Source organism: Vulpes vulpes, chromosome 1 (genome assembly GCF_048418805.1).
Source record: "Vulpes vulpes isolate BD-2025 chromosome 1, VulVul3, whole genome shotgun sequence".
NCBI lineage: Eukaryota > Metazoa > Chordata > Mammalia > Carnivora > Canidae > Vulpes > Vulpes vulpes.
Genome location: NC_132780.1, coordinates 17185603 through 17212564, shown reverse-complemented (window position 1 = coordinate 17212564; position 26962 = coordinate 17185603). Strand labels below are relative to the sequence as shown.

At 52.1% G+C, this 26962-nt stretch overlaps 2 protein-coding genes across 4 annotated transcripts; both read left to right on the top strand.

The window, feature by feature from the left end:
* Window positions 1–204: 204 nt before the first annotated feature.
* ETFB (electron transfer flavoprotein subunit beta) lies at window positions 205–14843 on the top strand. 2 transcript variants are annotated; one of them, XM_026013787.2, is made up of 6 exons: window positions 205–324; window positions 8640–8798; window positions 8923–9081; window positions 11267–11329; window positions 13863–14021; window positions 14630–14843. In XM_026013787.2, exons 1-6 carry the CDS (start codon window positions 268–270, stop codon window positions 14798–14800), a joined length of 768 nt encoding a protein of 255 aa, XP_025869572.1. In that variant the 5' UTR covers window positions 205–267; the 3' UTR covers window positions 14801–14843. The 2 variants fall into 2 exon arrangements, with proteins under 2 accessions (XP_025869572.1, XP_025869573.1); XM_026013788.2 differs by lacking the exon at window positions 205–324 and adding an exon at window positions 1569–1647.
* On the top strand, window positions 14817–25847 carry VSIG10L (V-set and immunoglobulin domain containing 10 like). 2 transcript variants are annotated; one of them, XM_072757735.1, is made up of 11 exons: window positions 14817–14956; window positions 17854–17975; window positions 18055–18900; window positions 19295–19588; window positions 19746–20030; window positions 20720–20974; window positions 21436–21714; window positions 21936–22232; window positions 23307–23420; window positions 23604–23758; window positions 24581–25847. In XM_072757735.1, the coding sequence occupies exons 2-11, from the start codon at window positions 17936–17938 to the stop codon at window positions 24650–24652; spliced, it is 2637 nt and encodes an 878-aa protein (XP_072613836.1). In that variant the 5' UTR covers window positions 14817–14956; window positions 17854–17935; the 3' UTR covers window positions 24653–25847. The 2 variants fall into 2 exon arrangements, with proteins under 2 accessions (XP_072613836.1, XP_072613831.1); XM_072757730.1 differs by lacking the exon at window positions 14817–14956 and having other exon boundaries at window positions 17418–17975.
* Window positions 25848–26962: the final 1115 nt, after the last annotated feature.

The following is a 26962-nucleotide window of genomic DNA, read 5'->3' as shown; positions in this document are numbered from 1 at the left end:
CCCTTCCCTAAGTCCAGGTCCCTTCCCCTCAGGTCCCGCCTCTTTCTCCGGGATCCGGTTCCCATTGGTCCGGGTCTTCTTGCCACACCCCCTCCCCTCCGGGCCTCCGATTGGTCCTCTGTCAGGACGGAGGAGGCACCGCAGCGGTTGACTGGCTGGCGGCGCGGGGCGCAGACGCAGAGAGGGGCGGTGGGAGGGGTGGGGGGGCGGGACGTCTGGATCTGGAGGCCGAGCGAGCCCCCTGACCCCGCAGGTGGCAGCAGGAAGATGGCGGAGCTGCGCGCGCTCGTGGCTGTAAAGAGGGTCATCGACTTCGCCGTGAAGGTGACCGGGCCCCACTCCCCACCTCCCCGAACCCCGCGGCCATGTGCTTCCGGGGTCACTGGCTGGGGGGTCTTCTCGTACATCTGATCTCTGCCGCTCTTCCCCCAAACGTCAAAGTCACACCTGAGGGCAAAGATCAAGGACTGTGAGGTTCAGACTTCAGATCCCTCTTCATTCAGCCCCGGCCCTTCTGGGGACATGACCCCGTGCCCTTTTCTCAACTTCTGGACTCACTGTCTTAATAATCGTGTGCAGTACGAGTTGTCTTCTCTATTTCTAACCTGCTGGAGGTGCCATGGCCCCTGTGGAACATATTGGAGAAACTGAGGCGCGGAGAGGTCACCCAGCTAATGCGGTAGAGCTGAGATTCCCCTCCAGGTCCGTCTGGCTCAGCCCAACTAGTGCTTTGCACGCAAGCCACACTGTCATGGCACGCACACTCAGTTGACTGTTACTTGGGAACCCAGGAGCTTTCACCCTACATAGTCTCTTGGTGAGCAAGGAGGCTCTAGCCAGGAAGGGAGGGAGAAGTGTTTGCTAGAGATGAAATCCTGTTTGAGCTGGTGGGATGGCTCCCACTACCCATGAGAGGGCTTGGGGGGCAGTGTGTCTGAGGGTCTGGCTTGCCCCAGAGAAAAGCTGGTCCAAGCAGAGGTGAATCAGATGCAGCCTCTCAGGCCAGTTTCTCAAAATACTTGGCTTTTTTTTTTTTTTTTTTAAGATTTTATTTATTCATTTGAGACAGAGAGGGGTTGAGGGAGAGCGAGCAAGCATGAGCAGGGGGAAGAGACAGAAGCAGAGGGAGAAACAGACTCCCTGCTGAGCTGGGAACCCAATGTGTGGCTTCATTCCAAGACCTGGGATCATGACGTGAGCTGAAGGCAGATGATTAACCATCTGAGCCACTCAGGCACCCCTTGAAATACTTGGCTTTAAGCAGACTGAAGATGGTGACTGCCCATCCGTGTCTGTCCCCACTATTAGACTGGATTCCACCTCTCTGTCCCCAGCATTGCCCAGCACAGGGCCTGGCATGCCAGAGGCCTTGGGGTGCATGAAACCAGGGCCCCTATGGGCTTGGGGAGTGAGGTGGGGAGGAGGGCCTGGGAGCCGGACCTGGCATGGAAACTTCAGTGATCATAGCTGCTTAATGGTTAGTGAGTGATTATTCTGCAGGGACAGGGACTGACTCATTCAGTACTTTCAATATCTTCTTGATGTTATGAATCCTGTTGGACCAGTGAGGAAACTGAGGCCTGTGGAAGTTCTGTGACTTGCCAGATCACCCAGCTCCAGGCAGCCACAAGCAGGATCTAAGTGCAGGCAAGTCCTGCTCCAGTCTCTGCTCCTCCTCCTCCCCCTACCGCCCCCACTGGCTTTTTAAAGATTTTATTTGAGAGTGAGAGAGTGTGTGCAGGTGCACTTACAAGCAGGGGAAGGGGCAAAAGGGGAGGGAGAAGCAGGCTCCCCGCTGAGCAGGAAGCCCTACACGGTTCTCAATCCCAGAACCTGGAGATCATGACCTGAGCCAAAGGCTGACGCTAAACTGACCAAGCCACCCAGGCGCCACTCCTCCCCTTCTCACTCCATAGCTAGAGCACAGCCCTGGCAGCAGAGGGCAGGGATATTGTCTTTAGCTGCTCTTGGCGTCCTGGGACCTTCTCTCTTGATTTCCTCCCACCTGTAGCTGTTGCTTCGGGCTCTTTCTGCCCAGTAGGCCTCCCTGGGCCGCAACCCTGGTCTCCATGGCCTGAGATGCCTGGGTAGCATCTGTTTCCCTGACCTGGCAGACCCGAGTTTGATGGGCTTTGGGTCCCAGCATCACCCAGCACAGCGCCTGGCATGGGGGTGTGTGCTGAGAACAAAGTTCGGGTATCAGCCTCTGACCTATCCCAGGGGTGTGTGCTTCCTGCTCTGCCATCCACGGTGCCCTGTCCCTCCCTCACCCTTTGTGTGTCCACAGCTCCCACCTGATCTTTCTGGACATACCAGACTCCTTCTTGCCTTGGGCCTTTGCCCCCACTCTGCCTTCTGCCTGGGTACCCTTCCCTCTCCACCTCTGTTGCTTGTGCCTCCCTTGTCCTGCCTAACTCTGACCTGTCAATTGTAGCAAAGTTTAGTGATTCTCTGGTGTCACCTCCTCCAGAAAGTCCCCCTACCCCAACCCTCTCAGGCCTCTCCATGTGTCCTTGAACACTCCTGCAGCCCTCCCACCCCCACCCCCGGGCTTGCCTCTCTCAGCTCTGCTTCCATGCTGGATTGGGATCCCCTGGTTCACCCGTGTACCCGCCCTCAACTGCCCCTGCCCAGAATGGTAGCTCCTTGAGGTCAGTGCTGGGTCTCATTTGCTCTGTTCCCAGTGTGGCTTTTTCACTTCCTTCCAAGCCTTTGTTCAGATGTCACCTTCCCTGTGAGACCTTTCCTGGACACCGACTTAAAATTGCAGCTCCCATCATCCCTGTCTGCTATCTCATGGTGATTCCTCCCATACTCTTATTGTTTTGCAATCCACAGTGTAATTTAAAAAAAAAATTTTTTTTTTCTACAGTGTAATTTATAACTGCTCACTTTGGTGTCTGTCTCTCCTTCCAGACAGCTCAAAGACTGCTTTGAGCTTCAGCATTCGAGAGGAAAGTCTGTTTAATGTAGTCACCATTGTCTGAGATAGCAGAGACCCTGCAAGAGAAGTTCAGGGCCATCTGCCTGGGTCTGCTTCCTGCTGTGTGGCCTTGGGGCAGTTGCTTAACCACTCTGAGCCCTATTTTCCTCTTCTTTACAATAGGGATGACAGTAATACCTCCTGTATCAGGTGGCAGTGAAAATTAAATTAACCCTTTAGATAATGCCTGGCCTACAGTAACTGTTGGCTTTGGCTAGCACTCAGTGAGTGTGGTTACTATCGGTAGAACTGGTAGTAGAAATTCATTTGCTCATCTGTTCAGAACACAACAAACGCTCTGCTCAGTGTGTTTGTGTATGTCTGAGATTGTGCGCCTGGGGTATTAATACATCAGCATTTGGCAACCCAGGAATGCTCAGTTCTGGCCAGGGATACATTTTCCATGAGGCTGAATGAGGCCGTAACCTTCAGAGTTTCTTTCAAGGCCCAGGAAGAGATTGGATCAATTTTGCCTTCATGATTTGGTGTGCGTTTTCTCTTTTTTCTTTTTCTTTTTTCTTTTAATATTTTAAAAATTTATTCATGAGAGGCACAGAGAGAGGCAGAGACATAGGCAGAGGGAGAAGCAGGCTCCCTGTAGGACTTGATCCCAGGACTCCCGGATCACCACCTGATCCACAGGCAGATGTTCAACCACTGGGCCACCCAGGTGCCCCTGGTGTGCATATTCTTAAAGAGCCTTCTCCAAAAGGCTGGAAACCTCAGACCCCAGAAAACCTGTTTTGACCTCTGGGCCTAACTCCAACCAGCCATGCCTTCTCTCGGTTCTGGGAGCACATGGCCTTTTCTGCATCTCCTGGCCCCTCCCGGTTCTTGGCAAGGCTGGCACCTCCTCATCACTCCCTCAGGTCACACATGTCAACTCCGGGAGTTTTTGATCCTCTTTGCCTGCCCCACATGTGGTCTCCTGTAGAAGGGTCTCAGAGCACTGACCACTGCCTTAGTCATCTGTCACTGTCATCACTCCCTGGCCACCATCTGCCTATCTGGCCTTGGCTGTCCTGATCACTGTGTGTCCTGGGTGCTCTGTGCTCTGCCCAAAGCTCTAGCACATGCCCAGTGAGTGACTCACTTGATGGAAAAAACTAGAAGACAGAACCATAGAGAAGTCCTTGAGCTGTGTCAAGAGCTCAGGGAGAGCTTTTGGAAGTCACTTTATAAACACCTGCTCTGATACAGTGGGCCATAAATAAAAGGACTGGCTACCCTACCTCTTGAGAGCCCATTTTATGTCCTGGAGAGTCTTGTGATTCCCAAGTCAAACTCGGAGTTAGGCCCCTTGGTCCTGCTGTGTGATCCTGGGCAAGGCGCTTGGCCTCTCTGTGGTTGTTCTATCTGTACAATGGGAATGGTAATGGCAGTAACTAACCTCTAGGCGATTAGGACAGTTAATTAAGTTAATACACATAAAGCCCTTGGAGCGATGCCTGCCTGACTCATGGTTATTTTTGTTAAAGGTTAATGTTCTGCACTTTTATAAAAAAAGATTTTATTTATTTATTTGACAGAGAGGGAGAGGGAGAAGCAGGCTCCTCTGAGTAGGGAGCCGGACATGGGGCTGGGTCCCAGGACCCTGGGACCATCACCCCAGCCTAAGGCAAACATTTAACCTACTGAGCCACTCAGGCGCCCCAATATTTTGCACCATTAAGAGAAAGGGTGGAAGCTTCATGATCATCTCTGATTTATACAAGCTCGTTACTTAAAATAATAAAAAGACTGGCACTAATTTTTCAGACTGACCATGCTTTCCTGACTTACGTAATTTAACTAAACAGTGGTTTTGAAGCTTGAAATCAACTCAGGCTAAAGGGTCTTCCATGGAGAAGATGAGCTGGCATGTTTCCCTGGTGTGGAGGGCTCTTGTCTCATTCTGCTTGGGAGTCAGGAGGTTGGTGCTGGGAGTCCTGCCAGAGCAAGAGCAGGCCCAGCGCCCTCCACTGGCCCCTGGCTCACCAGCACTGGCCTTTTGCTGTTGGGGGCTGCTTTTCTGTTGAAAGGGGAAACTTCTGACTTGTATTTTATTTTTGTAACCAGAGGGCTTTTGTGTTTTAGTTTCCTACCGTTTTCAAGTCTTGAGTGGTTCTAACACGGGTTCTCATGTGTGTGTCTGGCGAGTATTTAACTGTGTGCCTGCAGTGTGCCAGGCACTATGCTAGGCCTGCGAGTTTAGTTGTGAACAGAGCTGATGGAGATCCATGTCCTCGGGGAGTTGACATTCTGGTAAGGAGAAAATTGACTCTTAATAAGACCAGCGTGTGTTGATTGTCAGGGGTGGTCAGTGCTATGGTGAGAGTTAAACAGGATAAGAGGGGGTGGGGAGAGTCGGGAGGGACAGGGTTTACACAAGAGGAGGTGGGACAGGGACAGCAGAGGAGGTGGGAGTCAAGCCAGGGCATATTCCAAGAAATTCTGGGGATCATGTGCAAGCCCCACGGTATGGTTTGGGAAAAAAGCATGGATTCGGAACATGGTGTTTCTTCCAATTGGATTTCTGTAGAGTGAATTTATTCAGGTCTGAAATTTGAGCCTATTTTGGTGCTAAAATGACTTTTTTTAAAAGAAAGATTTTTATTTATTTATTTGAGAGAGAGAGGGCACAAGTACGGGGAGGGGCAGAGGGGGAGAGAGAGAAGCAGACTCCCCACTGAGCAGGGAGCCCAATGTGGGGGTTGATCCCAGGACCCTGAGCTTGTGACCTGAACTGAAGGCAGATGCTCAACTGGCTGAGCCACCCAGGTGCCCCTGACTTTTAAAAAAGGAAATAACAGTGATGGCAAATGATAGTTGTCCTTTTCTCCTCTTCCCCCGCCTCAGTATTACTGGTCCATGAGGCACATCCAGGCTGGGAAGAGAGAAATGTGTAAGAAGATAGAAAGAGACAGTGTCCCAGTGTCCCCGGCTGGGCCAGGCTATCATCCCAGGTCTGCACTGGCTGAGGCCTTGGCAGCAGCCACAGGGAAAGAGAGAGGCAGGCCAGATCCTGGTGGATCGTGCAGGCTCCCGAGCAAGGCTCCTCTAGGCATCTCATGAGCTTCTCAGACACAGAACCCACCTCTTCCCCTCCCCTGGCTTCTATAAACCCCACTCTGTCCCTGTCACTCCCACCTCCAAAGGCTTCTCCAGTCCATCCACTTCTCCATCCCTGCTGGCACAGCTGACCAGGCCACTGTCATTACTTATTTTGTTGACTAACAGCCACCCAGCTGGCTCCCTATTTCTGCCCTTACTGTGTTCCCGTTCTTCTCCACCAAGAATCCAGAGTGATCTTGTGAAAACTTAAGTTGGATCCACTTGCTTCTTGATCATCATTCTTTGGATCGAGACCCAGCTCCCCTTCTGTAGCCTGCTGGGCCCTAAGAGTTGTGTTAGTTTCCTGTTACTGCTTTAGCAACTCTGACAAACTCAGTTGCTTCAAACAACACAGACTGGTTCTCTTACCACTCTGCACATCTGATAACTGAAATGAGCCTGCTGAGCTAAGATCAAGGTGTCCTCAGCCCTACATTCCCTCTGGAGGTGCGGAGAGATGCTTTTCCAGGTTCAAAGTCAGCAGCACAGTGTCCTCACTGTCTCTCTGACCCTGACACTACCTCTCCCACTGACCTCTCTTCATTGACAGCAACCCTTGTGATTATACTGGGCCCGTTCCCAGACAACCCAGGATAGTCCCCCTCTCAAATCCCCCTTGCAAAGTCCTTTTTGTCATGGTGGCGACATTCACAGGTTTTGGGGATTAGGATGAGGACATCTTGTGCCCATCACAATAGTCCCGGCTCTCTGGCCTGATGGCAGACTACTCCTGTGGTCACACAGGCCTCCTTAGACTCCTTATACCTCAGGGCCTTTGCACATGCTCTGCCCGCCACTGACCGCTTTCACACTTACCATATTCAGCTCTATTTCATCTTTCAGGTGTTAGCTCTAGGGCCACTGACTCAGGGAAGCCTTCCCTGATAGCCTCCAACCTCAGACTCGGTGAGGCCCCCATCATCCTCTCTCAGAGCTCCCCAGACTTCCTCATGGATTGTCAAGTGGCATAACAGGGAATTTGAGTGCTTGGGTCCTAGAAACCAAGCCAAGTACTTTGCTTGAGTGCCTCAGTTTTCTCATCCGCCCATGGGGATAATGACTGCTCCTCCCTCATCAAACGGTCACCTATGAGATGAATAAGTTAGGATAATTGCTTAGAACACTGCTCCTGCCTGAGGCCCCTTCAGTGTCCGTTGGCTTTTAAGAGGAATGTGATAGGCTAGGAAGTGCCCCCCCCCCCCCCCAGGCTATCCAGGCCCTGATCCCTGGAACCTATGAATGGTAGCTAATTTGGAAGTGGAGTCTTTGCAGTCGTGGCTGAATTAAGGCTCCTGAGATGGGGAGGTTATCCTGGATGGCCCGAAATGCCATCTCTAGAGTCTTCACAAGAGAGAGGCAGAGGGAGCAGGAGGAGCTGAGGGATAGATTTTCCCCTAGAGCCTCCAGAGGGGCTGCGCCCTGCCAACACATGCTTGCAGCTCCCTGAAACGGATTGTGGACCTCTGGCCTCCAGAGTGGTAAGACAGCAAGCCACTGGGTTAGTAATTTGGAAGGGCAACCACGTGGAAACTAATAGGAGGATGGTTAGTTGTTTATACTGTCCTCCCTTAACTAGACCCGGAGCTCAAGGGCCGGTGGGCCTCTCTCCCTTGCTCATGGCGGTATCCCCAGAATCCAGCTCTGGGCCCACATACAGTCGGTGCTCAGTAAAGACGGACCCTTTGAGGAAAGGAATGAGCAGGGTTTGCCTCTTTGGCAGAATAGGCCTTTGATACTGGTGTTTTTCAGACTAGATCATGACCATGTGTCAATCATGAAATCCCCCAAGAGGGCTGACATTTATTTATTTTTTTAATGACATTTATTTATCTTTTTAAAAAAATTATCTTATTTTTTAAGATTTTGTTTATTTTTTATTTTTTTATTTTAAAGATTTTTATTTTATTTATTTATGAGAGACAGAGAGAGAGAGAGAGAGAGAGAGACAGGCAGAGACACAGGCAGAGAGAGAAGCAGGTTCCCCGCGGGGAGCCCAGGGCCCCAAGATCACGACCTGAGTCATAGGCAGACAGTCAACCACTGAGCCACCCAGGCATTCTGAAGGCTGACATTTAAAGAAAGAGTAGAAAATGTCAGGGTATGGTGTATAAAGTAAGGTTAAGTATTGTTTTTTTAAAAAATTTATTATTATTATTATTATTTTATTATTATTATTTTTTTAAGGTTAAGTATTGTTCACTGAATCTCACATTGCAGTGATATTCATATTTATATATAAGTATATGTTATGCATTTGTGATATACTCAGGTGTATCATAAAATGTGTTTCACACTGGATTATGGGAAATAGAAATTTGAGAAACGTTCTCCTCTCAGGCCCAAGGAGAGCAACAGAGTCTGATGAGCCTGTCAGATGTCCCTGGTGCTCAACAAATGTCTGAATGAGACCATGAGAGGATGACCCTCTACCTACCTGAAATTCTCCTCTGCTGTGTCCCCAGAGCTGTGGAACCCTGGACAAGGCCCTGCCCCTTTCGGGGGTCCCCCTCTTGCCTCCTTGCCTGTTTCCTTTGACCGCGCCCCTTCCCTTTCTGGCTGGCAGATCCGGGTCAAGCCTGACAAGATGGGCGTGGTCACAGATGGCGTGAAGCACTCCATGAACCCCTTCTGTGAGATCGCAGTGGAGGAGGCCGTGAGGCTCAAGGAGAAGAAGCTGGTCAAAGAGGTCATCGCTGTCAGCTGTGGGCCTGCCCAGTGCCAGGTGCCCAGATCCTGGGGAAAGGGTGCCAAGGCCCTGAGTCCTGGGTCTGAGGGAGGAAGGACTGGGACCAGGCTCCGGGATCCCCTTGGGGCTGGAAGCCAAGTCAAGCCCCTTCTCCTGGCAGGAGACCATCCGCACTGCTCTGGCCATGGGTGCAGACCGAGGCATCCACGTGGAGGTGCCAGCTGCAGAGGCAGATCGCCTGGGTCCCCTGCAGGTGGCCCGGGTCCTGGCCAAGCTGGCAGAGAAGGAGAAGGTGGACCTGCTGCTGCTGGGCAAGCAGGTAAATGTGCCCCCCACACACACACACACAGGAGCTGAGACTACAGGGGGCCCAGGCTGAGTGGAGGGCAGGGTGACCACAGATGCAGAAAGACTCCTAGGATCCTGGGGGTACGATCGGAGCTCCAGAGACTTTCAGGGTCCTAGGGGCTATGATTGGAGATCTGTAGACTCCCAGGGTCCTCTGGAGTACAATTGGAGTTCTGGAGACTCCCCAGAGTCCTAGGGGTATGATCAGAGCTCCAGAGACTCCTGGGGTCCTAGGGTTTATCATTGGAGCCCCGGAGGCTGTGGTGATGGCCTGTGTGGAAGAATAGGAAGCCAACATAGAGCAGACAGATGGACAGAGCAGATATATGTGGCTGGAGGGACTGGGCTTGAGCTGTAGGGAGTGAGGGGGAGGGAGGAGGTACAGACAGTGCTGGGTCTGGCTGGGAGATGCAGAGGGGCACTCCTGGAAGAACAATCAGGAATTACAAAGAACTCAGGAAGACACGGGGATTTGGTGTGTGGGGAAGACAGCCGTGTGGTTCAGACAGCCTGGGCTACAGCAGAGACCTGAGGCTTCTGGAGGGTGCTGAGGAGCCTCTGGAGGCCTATGAGCAGGAGAGGGACGGGATCAGCTCTGGGTACAGAAAGACCTCTCTGAGGCCATGAGGAATGAATTGGAAGGGGAGAGACTGGAGGTTAGGAGTCCTGGGAGGAGAATGGGGGCTAACGGGGAGCTGGAACCCTGCCTACTATGTGGTACCCCCAACCTGAGGAGGATGTGAGTCTGGCTCAGCTGTTCTTTCAGGAGACCAGGCAGGTGACACCCTCTGGGTAGCCTGTCCACCCCCTCCTATTTGAGGACAGACCTTGTGGCCTCACTCAGGGTGGGGGCAGAGGGTCATCAGAAGAGCTAAGCCATAGATAGACAGCAGTGGGAGGGGAGAGACCAAAGGGCAGGGACTCAGGGACAGAGGTTGAGAAAGAATTATCAGAGCCTGGGAAAGAAGATGAGGCACATAGATGGCACAGGAGGTTCAGATATAGAGGCTGAGCCCTGGCAGGAAAAGACAGTGATTCCAGCAGGCTGGATCAGCACCTGAGGATACAGGGAGGCTGATGGGTCTATGTAGGTTGTTGGGTGTCCTGCACAGCCTTGCACAAGTCAGGCAATAGAGAACAAGACATGACAAACAATAAGGGAATCAGTGTAAGTCAGTAAGCTGAGGCAAAGGGCCTGATCAGAGAACAGGCCAAAAAGGCATGGTTTGGATAGGGCTCAGGGCTCTGAGGACCCAGGTCTCACACCAGCTCCCCAGGATACTGCTGGTGGCAGCGTGGCCAATGGAAGCCCCCCTTTTGCCTGTCCTGGTTGTCAGGGACAGTTCCTGGGGCCAGGACCTCCAACTGAGAAGATAGAGGATAAATGGGTCAAGACATTCTTCATTGTAGGTGACAGAATCAAACTGGCTTAAGCCAGAAAGTGAACCTGTTAGTTTATACAAGCAGGCTTCAGGCATAGCTTGATCTAGGGTCACATGTCAGCTCTAGGCTCTGTTCCTCTGTCTTATCTTTACTTTCCACATCTCCAGGCTCACACCCCACAAGTCTAGCACCTTCAGTGAAAAGAAAAGAGCCTCTTTCCCAAAGATTCCAGCAAATCTTTCAGGGCTCCAAAGAGCTTTCAGGGCTCTTCGTTGGTCCAGCTTGAGTCAAGTACCCATCCCTGAACCAATCACTAGGGTCAGGGGATAGAATGTTCTTGGCCCAGGTCCTGCTTATTCAGTTCCCCAGTGTGGCTGTCCCAGGTCCTGGCTTCTATGAATATTTGTATGGTGGGCAAAGACCCCTGTTTGGCATTGAGGATGCTAGATGTCCTTAGCTGCCCCTGGACAAGTGGCTGCCTATCTTCAGACCCAAGTGAGGGGATGGGATCATTCTAGACCAAGAGTCAGCAAACTGTGGGCCATGACCACTGCTGATTTTATAAATAAAATTTTATTGAAACACTATCACACTTGTTGCTTTATATAAGCACATTGTTGTGGCTGCTTGTGTACTACTGAGGTGGAGTTCAGTAGCTGTGACAGAGACTAGGTGATATTTGGAAAATGTTGGCCAAACCCCATCTAGACCAAGGCCCAAATGATATGTGAAATGACCCATTGTCATATAGTCTTCTCTCTTTTTCCACTCAGGCCATCGATGATGACTGTAACCAGACGGGGCAGATGACAGCTGGATTTCTAGACTGGCCACAGGTGAGGCTGGAGTGGAGAGCACCTGCTGGGGGTCAGATCTGGGAGCTCAGAACAGGGCCACCCTTGTCCCTGTCCTTTTGGAAGGAGGCAGGCTTAGTAAGACAGGATGGCTACTCTGGCGGGCAGGAAGGAGATGTGCCCAGCCAGGACACCATGCTTCTCATCTGGGCATTTGGTCCTCTGTTTTTACCTGCCCTGTCACTTGTCAACCTCACTGAATTCATCCCTGCTTCAGGGCCTTTGCACTTGCTGTTCCCTCAGCCAAGACATGGTTCCCTCAGATTGCCTCATGGCTTTCCCACTCTCTCCTTTAGGTCCCTGCTCTGTTACTACCTCTTTAGAGAGGCCTTCCTTGCCCACCCTTATGAAATCCTCAGACCCCCTCCTCAATGTCAGATTCCCTACTCCCCACCTATGCCAGCCCAATAGAAACACAAGCCACCTAGGTAATTAAAAATTTAAAAAAAAAATTTTTTTTTCATAGCCAGATTAAAAAAAGTAAGAAGACACAGGCAAAACTAATTGCAATAATATTTTATTTAACTGAACACATCTAAAATATTCTTAGCATATGATCAATATAAAAAATACTGAGCTATTTTACATTCTTTTTTCTTTTTGTATTAAGTCTTTGAAATCCAGGGTGGATTTTTATATGTACAGCACATCTCAGTTCAGATGCTGAAATTCCATCAGAAATACTTAATTTAGGGATGCCTGGGTGGCTCAGTGGATGAGCATCTGCCTTTGGCTCAGGGCACGATCCCAGGACTCCTTCTCTCTCTGCCTATGTCTCTGCCTCTCTCTGTGTCTCTCATGAATAAGTAAATAAAATATTTTAAAAAAATACTTAATTTAGATTCCTAAAATTCACAGTTGAAAAAGTACGTTCAGGGTGCCTGGGTGGCTCAGTGGTTTAGCGAATGCCTTTGCCTCAGGTCGTGATCCCGGGGTCCTGTGATCGAGTTCCGCATTGGGCTCCCCATGGGGAGCCTGCTTCTCCCTCTGCCTGTGTCACTGTCTCTCTCTATGTCTCTCATGAATAAATAAATAAAATCTTAAAAAAAAAAAAAAAAGGAAAAGTAGGTTCACATACCTAAGTTGTTCCAAATGGACTTAAAATTTTTCCAGGGACTGCATTGAGTATCTTTTATTTTTTAACCAGCATTATTGAGATTAAGTGACCTACAATAGCTGCATATATTTAGAGTGTACGGTCTGGTAAGCTTTGACACATGGGTACACCCATGAAGCCATCACTACAATCATAATGTATCTGGCTTGTCAATCTTTAAATTTATTTATTTATTTATTTATTTATTTATTTATTTATTTATTTATTAAAAAGATTTATTTATTTATTTTAGAGAGAGAGAGAGAGAGAGAACGAGAGAACACACAGGAAGGGGCAGAGGGAGAGAAGCAGGCTCCCTGCTAAGTGAGGATCCAGTCACAGGACTCGATCTCATAACCTTGAGACCATAACCTGAGCTGAAATCAAGAGGTGGGCACTTAGCGAACTGAGCCACCCAGACTCCCTTTGGTCTTTATATTTAAATTAAGTAAGATGAAAAACTCTATCCCTCAATCATGGTAGCCACGTTTCTTGTGCTCAGGAGACACCTGGGTCCAATGGCTGCTGTGTATCTCTATGGTTCCCGGTGGTCTTCCTGGCCGGGATAGATGCCCATGAAAGCCAGGGTCTTGTTGGTGGGGGTCACAGTGTATCCCCAGGACTCATGAGCCACATGAGGCACTCAGATGACACTGGGAATGATGGGACATTCCAGCTAAGACTTGGAAGGTTTGTCTAGTGAATAGGTGAATGGAGAGAACAGGTTGGTTGGACAAAGAGGGTGTAGGTACATCAGGAAATGTTGATTCAGAGCTGAGGGCCAGAGGGGTCTTGGCCAGAGCATTGGCACCGAGTGAAGAAGATGGGGTCCTAGTGGAGGTTACCAGGGTCAAGGTGAACATAAAGCTGTGGTCAGCCCCACAGGGGGGCCTCAAAGGGAGCTCCAGGGGACAGAATGGTGGGTAGTGGGAGCACCGCCTTGAGCCTAGAACCAGACTGCCAGCTCTTGGATTTAACAGTGGTGGGTGACAGTGAGCACATTTTGGAGCCTTCCTCTGCTTCAGTTTTCTTCATCTGTAAGGGGGATAATAAGATTTACCTTATAGAGTTCCTGTGAGGCCTGATGACTTAGTGCATGTAAATTGTTTAGAACAGTGCCTTTCCTACTCCATATATGTTCATCATTATTACTTTAGGTTAATAGTAGGAAGGAGCCTAACTGGCAGGTTCAGATCATTAGGACCCACACCTTGGCTCCCAGGGAAAGTGCAAGATACCTTCCCTAGATTACTGAGATCTCTTTCTGTGGCTTCCTCATGTTTGTGAACTTGATGTCTACAGGTTGCCTTGCAGGACTTTCTTTTCTGTTCTCTTATTTGTTCACTCACCTGTGTGCATGCACACCTGCAGCTCTGTTCCTGCCTTGAGTTAACCTTACCCATCCTCTCATCTCCCCAGGGCACATTCGCCTCCCAGGTGACAGTGGAAGGCGACAAACTGAAAGTGGAGCGGGAGGTTGATGGGGGCCTAGAGACCGTGCGGCTGAAGCTGCCTGCTGTGGTGACTGCTGACCTGCGGCTCAATGAGCCCCGCTATGCCACATTGCCCAACATCATGGTGAGCGCTTAGTGGACGGGTTACAGAGGGCCCGGGAACGGGTTAGTGCATGGCAGGCCCAGTGCCTCCCTGATAGGAGAGAGGATCTAAGGCTCTTCTTATCCAAAGGGAGTGATCACCTGGCTAAAAGGAAGAGTTCACTGTTCATCATGGCCGGTAGGATGGGTTCATTGGGTCCTCTCAGCCAATAGGAAGGGTATAGTGGGTCATCTCATCCAGTAGGATGGATTCAAGGAGTTATCTCAGCCAACAAGGAGAATTCAGTGGAGCATCTCTTCCAGTGGGATGGGTTCAGTGAGTTATCTCATCCATCCAGCAGGGTGGGTTCAGTGGGTCAGCTCGGCCCAAAGTTCATGGAGTCATTACTACCAGAAGGTTGACTTTGCCAGTGTACTTCAGCCAATGAAGGGCTTTCCAGGACATCCCTGCCAACAGAAATGATCTATACCAGGCTCTGTAAGAGGTCACAGATGTCCTGGCTAGTGGGTAGGTCCAGGAAAGTTCAGGCAGTGGCATTGGTTCTGCAGATGTGGCACTCATGGGCAGGAGGCTGTGGGAGGGTGGGCAGCGCCTTCAGCAGCCTGTAAACTGTGGCCACCCATGTGCAGAAAGCCAAGAAGAAGAAGATTGAAGTGATCAAGCCTGGAGACCTGGGTGTGGACCTGACCTCCAAGCTCTCCATAGTTAGTGTGGAGGACCCACCCCAGCGAACCGCTGGCATCAAGGTGGAGACTGTGGAGGACCTGGTGGCCAAGCTGAAGGAGATTGGGCGGATTTGAGCCCCTTACCTGAAACCCAGCAATAAAACTATGACCCTCTCGACGACTGTCTCTGTTAACTCATTCCCTGGAGACCTGTTCCTTGATTCATTCAACAGACATTGACTTAAGTCTCCTGCGTGCCAGGCCCTGTGCTGGGTGACGCCGGGGACCCAGGTGAGTCACATCTAGTCCCTGAGAAGCTTCCATGTTGGGGAGGTGGGGGTGGACATGGGCAGAGGCAGCTGTAATGCAGAGTGCTATGTGCTCTAAGCACAGGTGACACCACACACTTGGGAGCCACCTGGGGCACCTGACCTGGCTCTTGGGGCCAAAGAGCTTTCCCAGGGAGTGGCTTCTTGGTTGAGTCTTGAAAGACACTTATCAGTGAGGTGGGAAGAAGAAAGGCTTTTATCTGCAGAGTTTTTGCTGGGGACTCCCAGGTGCCAGGCCCTTCTGAGAGTCGGGATACAAGAGAGGACAAAGCTGGAAGCTCAGGTTCTGGTTTGGGACACAGACATACCACAATCAAAACCCCTGTGGGAATAAAGAGCGGGCCCTGGAGTCAGACCTGGTGATTTTAGAGCCTCTCTTGCATTTACCAACTGTGGGATCTTGAGTGAGTTACATTTGGTGTCTGAGCTTCAGTTTCTTTATCTAGCTGATCAAAATAGTAAGAGCTTAGTGTAATGGTTAGGGCTTGGGGTCTGGCCAGGCCACTTCCTGGCAAGTTCCTATTCTCTGAACCTGTATTTCCTCCTCTCTCAGGTGGAGTTAGTAATAAGATCTGTGTTCTGGTTGTCTGGCATGGCATAACGAACCACCCCAAAACTCTGGTGTAAGCCAGCAATAATTTATTTTGCCCATAAACTTGAAATTTGGGCAGGGCTTGGCAGGAGAGCTCACTGCTCTACGTGGCATCATTTGGGGTCTCAAGAAGTGGCCAGAGGATTGACATTCAAGATGATTCAGTCATGTGGCCCACAAACTGGCCAGGGTTGTTGGCTTGAGCTGACTGTTGACCAGAGGCCATGATTCCTCTCCATGGGGCTGCTTGAGCTTCTTCACAATATGGTGGCTGGGTTCCAAGAAGTGTTCTTTTTTTTTTTTAATTTTTTTAAAATTTTTATTTATTTATGATAGTCAAAGAGAGAGAGAGAGAGAGAGAGAGAGAGAGAGAGAGGCAGAGACACAGGCAGAGGAAGAAGCAGGCTCCATGCACCGGGAGCCCGATGTGGGATTCGATCCCGGGTCTCCAGGATCGCGCCCTGGGCCAAAGGCAGGCGCCAAACCGCTGCGCCACCCAGGGATCCCCCCCCCTTTTTTTTAAAAAAGATTTTATTTATTTATTCATGAGAGACAGAGAGAGAGAAAGAGAGAGAGAGAGAGAGAGAGGCAGAGACATAGGCAGAGGGAGAAGCAGGCTCCCTGCAGGGAGCCTAATGTGGAGCCCAGGACCCTGGGATCATGCCCTGGGCCAAAGGCAGATGCTCAACCACTGGGCCACCCAGGCACCCCCCAAGAGAGAGTGTTCCACCACACATGAAGTGGAATATGCCAGTCTGCAGGCTGAGATGCAGACATTGGTGTGGGGTCACTTCTGCTGTACTCCCTTGATCTGGTAGTCTGAGTCTACCCCGATCCAAGGGGAGGGGGTATAGACCCTACTCCTTCAGGGAGGAGGGTCGAATTTACAGGCATCTTGAAGCTATAAAACTTACCCCATGAAGTTTTGAGGGAATTAATGTAGCTCCCCCAGAACCACATCTGACACACAGAAAGTGCTCAAAATGTATTATTACCATTGTTGTTACCATCAGCATGGTTAGAACTCCCTGGATAAGCTCAGAGGACTGACTGGGAGCTTGAGCAGAGCTCTGGGTGGTAGAAGCTTTCAGGAGGAGTAAGCATTCTGACCACCCTGAGCCAAAGCCCAGCTCCTCTCTCTGGCTGTGCAACCTCCTGCAGGTCCCTTGACCTCTCTGATCCATGGTCCCCTGGCCTGTAAGATGACGATGACGATAACGATAACGACACCCAGCTCTGAGGGCATTTGGAAGTGTTTGGGCAGATAATGCCTGGGTAGCATTTTGCATGGTTCCTGGCACAGAAGTGGTAATTATTGTTATGATTCTTAAGCAGGTGAGGTTGCAAGACAAGTTGGGGGTGGGGGCTGGGCAGGGAGTGAGCAGAACATTCCAGGTAGGAAACCCGCCTGCAAATCTGGGAGGGGAGAGATGGCGCAGAAGAATGGCAGGATGTTCAAAGAATTAGAGGGTGGAGGGCGTGGCCAGAGTGGGTGGGTCTGAAAGGCCCTTAGATGTCTCTTGAGGGCACAGCCCTCAAGAGCCACAGGAGGGGCAGGGACAGAAAGGGTTTAAGTGTGGATCCATAGGCTGGCAGAGGCTGGAGGCAGGAGGCTGGAGGAGAGGATGGGATCTGTGCTAGGATCTGGCCAGTGGGAATGGAGAGGAAGGGGCAGAGGAGGGGGAGAGAGGAGGGAAGAAGGCTCCCCAACCTGTGCATAGATGTGGAATGGCACTTGAGATGGAGAGCCCAGGAAGGGGTTGTATTGGAGGGAAGATGCTGAGTTTAGTGGGATGCAGGGCATTTGAGGCCGTGGGGGGCACAGAGATGCAACTCTAGGTCTCAGGAGAGGGTGGGAGACAACCAATTGAGACATATTCTGAGGGCAGCAGGGAGCCATAGGAGGAGTTGAAGCAGTTCGGCAATTGCAGGTATCTGAGGCTGCAGGGAGGACAGAGGAGACTCAAGGCCAGAGGGTGGGGAGAAGGAAGGCTGAACTGAGGCAAAGGCCATCAGAAGTGGGGCTCTCCAAAGGGTCACCTCACCCTCCTCCAAGAAGTCTTCCTGGCTTCTCTTCCCCATGGGTTTGCTACCCAATTTCCGCTGGGACTCAGCTTTCACTATCTTCACCCTGGGTGTGGGGAGTGCAGGGGTCATATGGGACCAGCTGATGAGGACCAGTCAGGTGGGGTGGCTGGCTCTGCCACTAGATTGGGGTTGGGGGATCCTGGCACCGCCCACTGGGTCTGGCTTCCTTCCCCGCCCAGGAAGCTACCAGTCCTGTCAGACTTGTTGACCAGGGAGGCACTGGAGTCTCTCTCCAGTGTCCTCACAGGTGCAGCCAGCACCATGGACACCTCATGGGCTCTGCTGCTCTTCCTGTTTCTGGGTAAGTCCCCTGCTCAGCCCCTTCCCACCTGTTCCCCTTCTCGGGACCTCCTCAACACCCTCCCCTCCTCTCCTTGCAGCCTCTGGAGGAGAGGTCCTCACCCTTGGAGCCTCTTCTGGAGTTCAGCAAACCAATTTCTCCTTGGACTCAGAAAGCTCTTCCCAGGGCCCAGGTTCAAAAGTCTCCTACATCAACCCCCCCAGCTGGAAACTTCCAGATCAGTCTCCAGGTTCAAATGCCACGGCTGCTATCCCTCATCCCAAATGGTTTTCTGAGGCCTCAAATTTTAACGATGTGCCTAGGTCCGTCTGGTCAAATGTTTCTGCTGAGGGCCAAAAGTTGAGCCTGGATCCTACCTTCTCTGAAATCCCTGATTCTGAAGTATTTTCTGATATCTTGGGTTCTCAAGTTCCTGCCAAAGACTCAGAGCCCTCCTTCTCTGTTAGGACCCCAGCTTTGAACATTTCAGCTCTGGTCCCAGCTACTGAAGTACCTATTGAGACCCCAGGTTCAAAAGCCTCCCCTGAGGATCATAATCTTGAAATCTCTGCCCAGAAACCTGAGTCCAAAGTAATTGCAGGAGCCCAGCCAGGGGAAAGCTTCCCCCAGCAGGTGGGGAGGCCTCTCTCGGTGCTAGTGGGGACCACCATCCAGCTTCCTCTAGTTCCAATTCCCAGCCCTGGCCCTCCTGCTCCTCTGGTTGTCTGGCGCCGGGGCTCCAAGGTGCTGGCTGCAGGAGGCCTGGGGCCAGGGGCGCCCCTGATCAGCTTGGACCCTGCTTACCGAGACCGCTTACGATTTGACCAGGCCCAAGGGGGCCTGGAACTTGCTTCTGCCGGGCTGGAGGATGCTGGTCTCTACACTGCTGAGGTTATCCGGGCTGGGGTTTCCCGGCAGATTCGGGAGTTCATGGTGGGTGTGTATGGTAAGTGGGCACTGAGGCTCAGAGTGCAGGCTGCAGGGTCTGCTGTGCCAGACCTTTGGGCAGGTGGCTGCTGTCCATGTTTTCTCCCTTGATGAAGGGGTCCTTTGACAGGGGAGAGAGCACTTCTAGGTTGGAGGGATAAGAGGGGCTGGGGGTCAAGACAGGAGTTCTTGAGGGGAGGTGGACCTGGGGATCAAGACCCCTGGGGGCTTGGAACCCTGAGTCTCTGAGAGGACAGAGTGGGGGACTCAGACTTATGGGTCTGGGAGGAGGAGGACCCCTAGGGCTGGGCCTCAAAGTCTTGGGTGGGAGGAGTGAAGGCTGAGGTCTGGAGTCCTGGATCTAGGGGACCAGGGGGCCAGAGACCAGGTCCTGAGTCTGCTCCCTTCTCCAGAGCCCCTGCCCCAGCTGTCGGTGCAGCCCCAGACCCCCGAGACAGAGGAGGGGGCGGCCGAGCTCCGGCTGCGCTGCCTGGGGTGGGGGCCTGGTCGTGGAGAGCTGAGCTGGAGCCAGGACGGACGCACCCTGGAGGCGACAGACCCTGAGGGAGCGGAACCACCCCGGATCCGCACAGAGGGCGACCAGCTGCTCATCGTGCGTCCCGTGCGCAGCGACCAGGCCCGGTACACCTGTCGCGTCCGCAGCCCTTTCGGCCACACCGAGGCTGCGGCCGACGTCAGAGTCTTCTGTGAGTGTGGGTGTGCCTCGGGTTCGGGTCCCTGAGCTGGGAGCTCAGGTTCCTGAGTCCCTGGGGCCGAGGGGGGGTGGAGGTCCAGCGCCCCGGGGTTGTGGCGGGGTCCCGGGGAACCCCGCCTCTCCTGGTCCGGACCCTTTCCTCCGTCCAGACGGCCCGGATGCGCCGGTCATCAAGATCTCCTCGGACCGCGACGCCGCCCCCGCCCTCTTTGTCACTGCGGGCAGCAACGTGACCCTGCGCTGCACCGCCGCCTCGCGGCCGCCCGCCGACATCGCGTGGAGCCTGGCCGACCCGGCCGAGGCCGCGGTGCCCGCCGGCCCGCGTCTCCTGCTGCCCGCGGTGGGCCCGGGCCACGCCGGCACCTACGCCTGCCTGGCCGCGAACCCGCGCACTGGCCGCCGCCGCCGCTCTCTGCTCAACCTCACCGTGGCGGGTGAACGCGGTGGGGGCGGGGGGAGTGGGGTACCTGTGGGCGGGGCCTCCCCGTGAAAGGGGCGGGTGCCGGGGAAGGGGCGGGGCCAACAGGGGTCCGAGGGACTGGGCGGGTGGGGCGGGAGGGCCAGGGAGGGCACGGGGCCAGCGTCAATAGGGCAGCGATTCCTGGGCGGGAATCTCGACAAATTAAGCAGAGCGTCGGATGGCAAGAGTGGAGGCCAGAAAGGGAAGGGGCTTAGGGCACTTGAGCCAGTAAGTGGGATCAGCAAATAAATTGCCTGGGAGTTAAGTCATAAGAAAAGGGGGCTGGATCATTCTAGAAATGGGCGGATTGGTCTTAGGAGAGGGACTGGGCGCACCAGGAGGGGCGCAGAGGTCTGGCCGAAGGCGCGGAGTAACTTGGTGGAGGGGGCGGGACTAGGAAGAAAGGGGCGGGGTTATGTTTGCAAGGAAAGAAATCCGTGCAGAAATGTAGTTTCCTTAGGAAAGAGGTGCGGTCAGGGGTCTGCAGCTGCCCACTCAGCCCGGAAGTTTCTGGGAGAGGGCACTGGGTGACTGGAGAATGGGGCGCGGGCGGCGCCTACGGGGCGGGGCCAGGTGCCGAAGGGTTGGTGTGCGGCGCGGAGAGGCGGGGCTGGAGGGCTGAGCGGAGAGAGGCTGACCCCGGGATCTCCCTCCGTCCCACAGATCTGCCTCCCGGGTCCCCGCAGTGTTCAGTCGAAGGCGGCCCGGGGGACCGCAGCCTGCGCTTCCGCTGCGCGTGGCCCGGCGGGGTCCCCGCCGCCTCCCTGCAGTTCCAGGGTCTCCCCGAAGGCGTCCGCGCGGGGCCGGTGGCCTCTGCGCTCCTGGCAGCGGTGCCCGCCCACCCCCGGCTCAGCGGCGTCCCGGTCACCTGCCTTGCCCGCCACCTGATGACCACGCGCACCTGCACTGTCACCCCGGGTGAGAGCCGGTGGGACTCCTCTCCTGTTTCCTGAAGGGGGTGTATTTCTTAGCTCCTTTAGGAAATGAGAAAGGCAGACTCGAAACTCCCGGAAAAGAGAGTTCCTGTGTCTTAAACCCTGCAGAAGGACTAAGGTTTTCCCATACCTCAAACAGGAGAAGGGCCACAATTTCTTTCCTGGACCCAGGAAGAGACACCTTCCTACGTGTCCAGTGCAATAAATGGTTGAGAATAATACGAGTTCCGCAGTCTAGAACCTGGCTGCTAGTATGTATGTAATAAGTCGTCTTTATTAAAGAAATCATAATGGTGATTGGATGAGAGTGAGTGAATGGGCAGTGCTTCCTTGTTTGGCTAGAGTGCTGGGGTCTCACAGCAATTTACTTCACCAAAGGGTGCAGGACTTGGTCTCCCACTCCAGGGGAAGGTCTTGACTCAGCTGGGTTTCTTCTACCTGCAGAGGCTCCTCGGGAAGTGCTGCTGCATCCCACAGTGGAGGAAACACGGTCAGGGGAGGTGGAGGTGGTGCTTGTGGCCACTGGCTGCCCTCCACCATCGAGAGCCTCTTGGGCCCGGGCAGGGCAGCCTGTGGCCCCAGGAGATGGGAGTCGCCTGCGGCTCAGCCAAGATGGGCGCAGGCTCCTCATTAGCAACTTCAGTCTGGACTGGGACCTGGGAAATTACTCCGTGTTGTGCAGCGGGGCGCTGGGTGCTGGGGGCAACCAGATCACTCTCACTGGTGAGTCCATCCTTTCCCAGAACCTCCAGCCTTCTCTTCCCTCACACTCGGTCCCCAGCTCCTTTTGCCTCAGATCCAAGAGTCCAGCCCCTCAGTCCCTTGCTCTTGTAGGCCTAGAAGGCTCCCCAGCAGACCCTCAGGACCTATGAGCCCAGGTCCAGAGCCCCCTTCCCTCTCCCCTCTAGGACCCATAAATCTAGCCTTCACCTTAATCTCCTCAGGACCTTCCATCTCCTCATGGAGGCTGCAGAGAGCCCAGGATGCAGCAGTGCTTACTTGGGATGTGGAACGTGGGGCCCTGATCAGTGATTTTGAGATCCAGGCACAAAGAAAAGGCCCTGACCTGGGTCGAGCCACTACCTACAAGGACTGGATTTCTCTGCTCATCCTGGGGCCTCAGGAGCGGTCAGCCGTGGTACCCCTTCCCCGTCGGAACCCTGGCACCTGGGTCTTCCGTGTCCTGCCCATGCTGGGGGGCCAGCCAGGGACCCCATCACAGAGCCAAGTGTACCAGGCCAGTGAGTTGGGGCTACTGGAGCCTTTTCCTGGGCTGTTTCCTCAGTTTGTTGCATTGTATCCCGCTTGTCTGCTTGTATCCATTTTCTGGGGCTAGTGTAAGAAAGTAGCTTGGACCCAACAGAAATGTATTCTCGCCCAATTCTGGAGGCCAGAAGTTGGAAATCAAGGTGTCAGTGCTCCCTCTGAGGGAAATTGGGGCCATGCTCGCTCTGAGACTTGGGGTAGACTCTTTGTCACCTCATCCAGCTTCTGATAGTGGCCATCAATCCTTGGCTTATAGCTGCATCACTGTGATCTTTGCCTCTAGCTTTCCACAGCTACCTCCTCCCTGTGTGTGTGTCTCTGTCTTCTTTTTTCTTTTCTTTTCTTTTTTTTTTTTAAGATTTATTTATTTATTTATTCATTTATTCATTCATTTATTTATTTATGAGAGACACACAGAGAGAGGCAGAGACATAGGCAGAGGGAGAAGTAGGCTCCCTACAGGATGTGGGACTTGGTCCTGGATCTCTGGGGTCATGCCCTGAGCTGAAGGCAGACACTCAATTGCTAAGCCACCCAGGTGTCCCTCTGTCTTCTTCTTGTAAGGACTCTAGTCATATTGGGTTACAGCTTATCCTAATGATCTCATCTTGAGTTGATTGGTTGAGATGTGTCTCCTCCTGAAAAGATATATTACGTTTTAACTCTCTGTGCCTGTGAATGTGAACTTATATGGAAACAGATTCTTTGTAGAAGATTGACTCTATTTCTCTGATAGCACATTACTTCTGGCATAGCACACTTACTTTCTTTTTAGTGCCACCTGTAATTGTTATTAATTTGGGTATTCATTTCTGATTTCCCTAAAAATTAATCCCCCTGAGAGTAGATATCCGGGTTTGCTCATCAGTGGATCATTACCATCCGGTAGAATGCCGGACGCACCACAGTGATTTAGTAGATGCAAAATGAATTGGGAGTCTGGGATCCCAGATTCCTGAGTTCCAAAATAGTTGGAGCAGAGAGCTTAGGAAACTTGGGTCCAGCCCTGGCTCCTGCTTCCTTATCCTCCATCTTTTTGTTTCTTCCAGGTCCCCCCCTGGGCTCTGGGGCCATTGCTGGCATCGTCCTGGGTTCCCTACTGGGCCTGGCCCTCCTAGCAGCGCTTCTCTACAAGTGCATCCGCTGCCTGTGCAGTTTTAGGGGTAAGTGAGGGGCCCGCTGGCTGAGCCAGTCAACCCAGTCATAGATCATTCACCCTGTCTTCTACCATTATCAGCCAATCAGAGTAAGGCCCCGCCCCTCAGCCCAGCTTCCCTGGTCATTGGCTGGGTTGGAATGTTGGAACAGCCAGTCACGGTTCCTGTTTCTCTTCCTTCTCTTTCCAGAAGACACTCTAAAGAAAAACAAGTGTCCTCCCTCCTTGACTCCTGTGGTTCCCCCACCGGAAAAAAAGATGCAGAGCATAACCCCAGTGCAGACACCACAGCCTCTGCCCTTCAAAGTGCCGCTGGAGGACCCTAGCCCAAACAGGGCCCACCAGGTGAGTGTAGGTGCCCCAATGTACAAAAGGGCATGGAACTTCCTGTGTTTTATTTTATTTTTTTAAAAAAGATTTTACTTATTTATTCATGAGAGACACAGAGAGAGGCAGAGACATAGGCAGAGAAGAAGCAGGCTTCCTGTGGAGAGCCTGATGCAGTACTCCATCCCAGGACCCCAGGATCACCACCTAAGCCAAAAGCAGATGCTCAATCACTGAGCCACCCAGGTGCCCCCTTCCTATGTATTAATCAGGGAGAGAACACGGTCTGAGTCTTCTTCTAGCTTTACTTGTTGATTTACAATGTCGGTAAAATCCCCCCTCTTCCCATCCAATTTTTGTTATATTAAGAGTGAAATTCCAGTTTTAGGGATGCCTGGGTGGCTCAGCAGTTTGGTGTCTGCCTTCGGCTCAGGACGTGACCCCTGCGTCCTGGGATTGAGTCTCGCATCAGGCTCCTTGTGTGGAGCCTGCTTCTCCCTCTGCCTGTGTCTCTGCCTCTCTCTCTCTCTGTGTCTCTCATAAATAAATAAAATCTTTAAAAAAAAAATTCCAGTTTTGGAGGAAAAACACCTTATTCTTTTCCATAGCAATTGGCAAATTTCCTTTTTCTATCAGATGTGGGATGGAATATCTTCCCCATAAAAGCTTGGTTGTTGCTTGTCTTCTCTCTCCCAAGGGTAGGTGGACATTTTTTCCTTTGGTAAATGGAGGTAACCTGGTTAATGTCCAACTGGTGTGAGCTCACCCTAGAAAAGCATAAGTTGTGTCACATTCAGGGTAACCCCTGAGATGGTCCCCTTCCCTTCCTTTCTCTTCCAGGTCACTGGCCCCAGTCCAGTCATCTCTCCGGGTGGGGGCCTAAGGACTGTTCGGGCAGCCACACAGGTGTGACGGGGCCCACTCTGCACAGGACTTTTTGGTAGGACCTCCTGTTTCACCCCGACAGCAGGCAGGGCCTACCTGCCCTGCTGAGATTGAAGACTGGCCATAGAGCATGAGACTTCCAGTCTCCCTGTCAGCATAGAAGACTCTACTCATATTTGTGCAACTAAGGAGCTGTGGTTCCCAGGCTGGGAGATACTCCTTGCTGATGTACCAGTGTGATTTGCACAACCTCCAAGCAGGCAGGACGTACAGGCTTGGTGGTGAACAGGCAGGGCTTGTCCTTGCTGTTCCGAGCCCCAGAGAGGGCCCTGCCTCATTCTCTCAGAAGATCTTCCTATGTCCATTTGTCTCCTCCAGGCCATTCCGCATCCAGTACCCAGAGTCTTCATCTTTAAAACAGCCCAGATCACATCCACTTCTCTTTGAACCCTTTGATGGCTGCCAATTGCCCTTCAGATATTGTCCTGGTTCCTCACTGTGATTTTCAAAGCCTTGTGGTTTGGCTTTTGTTGGCCTCTGACCTTCCCTTCCAGTCCTTTTACTCCTGCTACTCAGAATTAACAACAGATTTTCTGTCCACACAGCTCTAGATTGCCTCCAGGGCTTTGCCTCAGAGTTTGCTTTGCCTAGAACACCACTCTTTGCCCTGGGTCGTCCACTTCTCAAGTATAATGGGAACTGAGATACAGTGATTTATAGGACATGTATATTTGATTATCATTTGGTTTCTCAGATAGATTTGGTCTTGATCCACAGTTCTTGAAAATGGTTCAGAGCCATAAAGGTGAAATGAGTGTCTTATTACTAATGGAGGTGACTTTTTGGGTTGCACCCAAAGGCAGGACTGGTTGCCTGGAGGACCAAACCTGTGATTAGAGGATTGGAAATTTCAGTTGTACACTCTCCCCACCCCCACCTCCAGGAGGAGGAGGGACTGGATGTTGAATCAACCAATGGCCAGTGACGTAGTCAATCATGACTATAAAATGAAGCCTACGAACAAACCCCAGAGGACAGCTCTTTGACCCATTTCAGCAGAGCTTCCATGCTGGGGGAACCAGAATGCCCCCATGTACCACTAAACTGGGTCCCCAAGCCCCACAATGACAGAGATTCCTTTGGGAGCTTGCCCTGTGTATCTCTTCATCTGGCTGTTGGTTTATATCCTTTCTCATGTCCTTTAATAAACTGGTAAATGTAATTAAGTGTTTCTCTGAGTTCTGCTTGCCAGTCTAGCAAAATAATCAAATCCAAGGAAGAGGTCTTTGGAACCTCCAGCCTGTAGCCAGTCAGTCAGAAGCATGGGTAGCAGTTTGGGGCTTGCAGTTAGTGTCTGATGTGGGGAATAGGGGTGGCAGTTTTGTAGGGCTGCATCCTTCACCTGTAGAATTTCATGCTATCTTTGGGTAGACAAGTCAGAATGGAGTTGAATTGTCAGACACCAGCAGGTGTCTGACAATTGCTTGTTGTTGTTGTTGGGGGGGGGGAGGTGGCGGAGAACATTAGAACATTCCTCTAATGTTGGAATCAGGTGCAGAAACCCTAAAAAAGTAACATTACCAGCTTGGGAGACCCTTCCCTAACCCATGACCTTAATCTGCCTTAGTCATGGGTTAAGTCCCACAGCCTCTGAACCTCTGGCCCCTCTCACATAAATCTGTACATACATGTTTAGCCTCTGACTCGTTCTCTAAACTGAGAACTTCATGAAGGCAGAGACAATGTCATTATCCCCAGCTCTTAACATAGAGCCTGGCACACAGCAGGCAATCGATAAATATGGATTGACTGAGCAATTGTTTTGGTGCCAGTGGAAGGCTGGGCTTGCAGCCGCTCTTGCCAGCACGATGCCTTTCTTTCTTAGCTGGGTTTCTCATTAGAAATTTAGGGAGTGCGTCAGTGAAGATTCCCTTGGCTGCCAGTGACAAAATATATGGTGGCAAAATAAAGTGGTGGTGGTTTCAGGCTGGCTCAGCAACTTCGAGACCCCGTCAAGGACCTGAGCTCTCTGCATCCTTCTGCTTGAACCACCCTCAGTGGGTTAACATATTTGTCTTATGTGGTAAGATGGCTGCTGGAGCTCCAGGCATCACGTCTTCACACAACTGTATCTGAAGACAAAAGGAGAGGGGTAGCTAGAGTCCCTTCTTACACCCCTTCCCTTGACCAAACTCATAATGAGGAAAAAAACTTTCCTGGAATCCCATCAGCAAACTGCCCATTTTGGTCCAAAACTAGCCACATCACTGCAAGGGAGGCTGGGAAACCAAACATCTCAGCCTGTATCATGGGAGGTGGGTCTGATAGCAAAGGAGG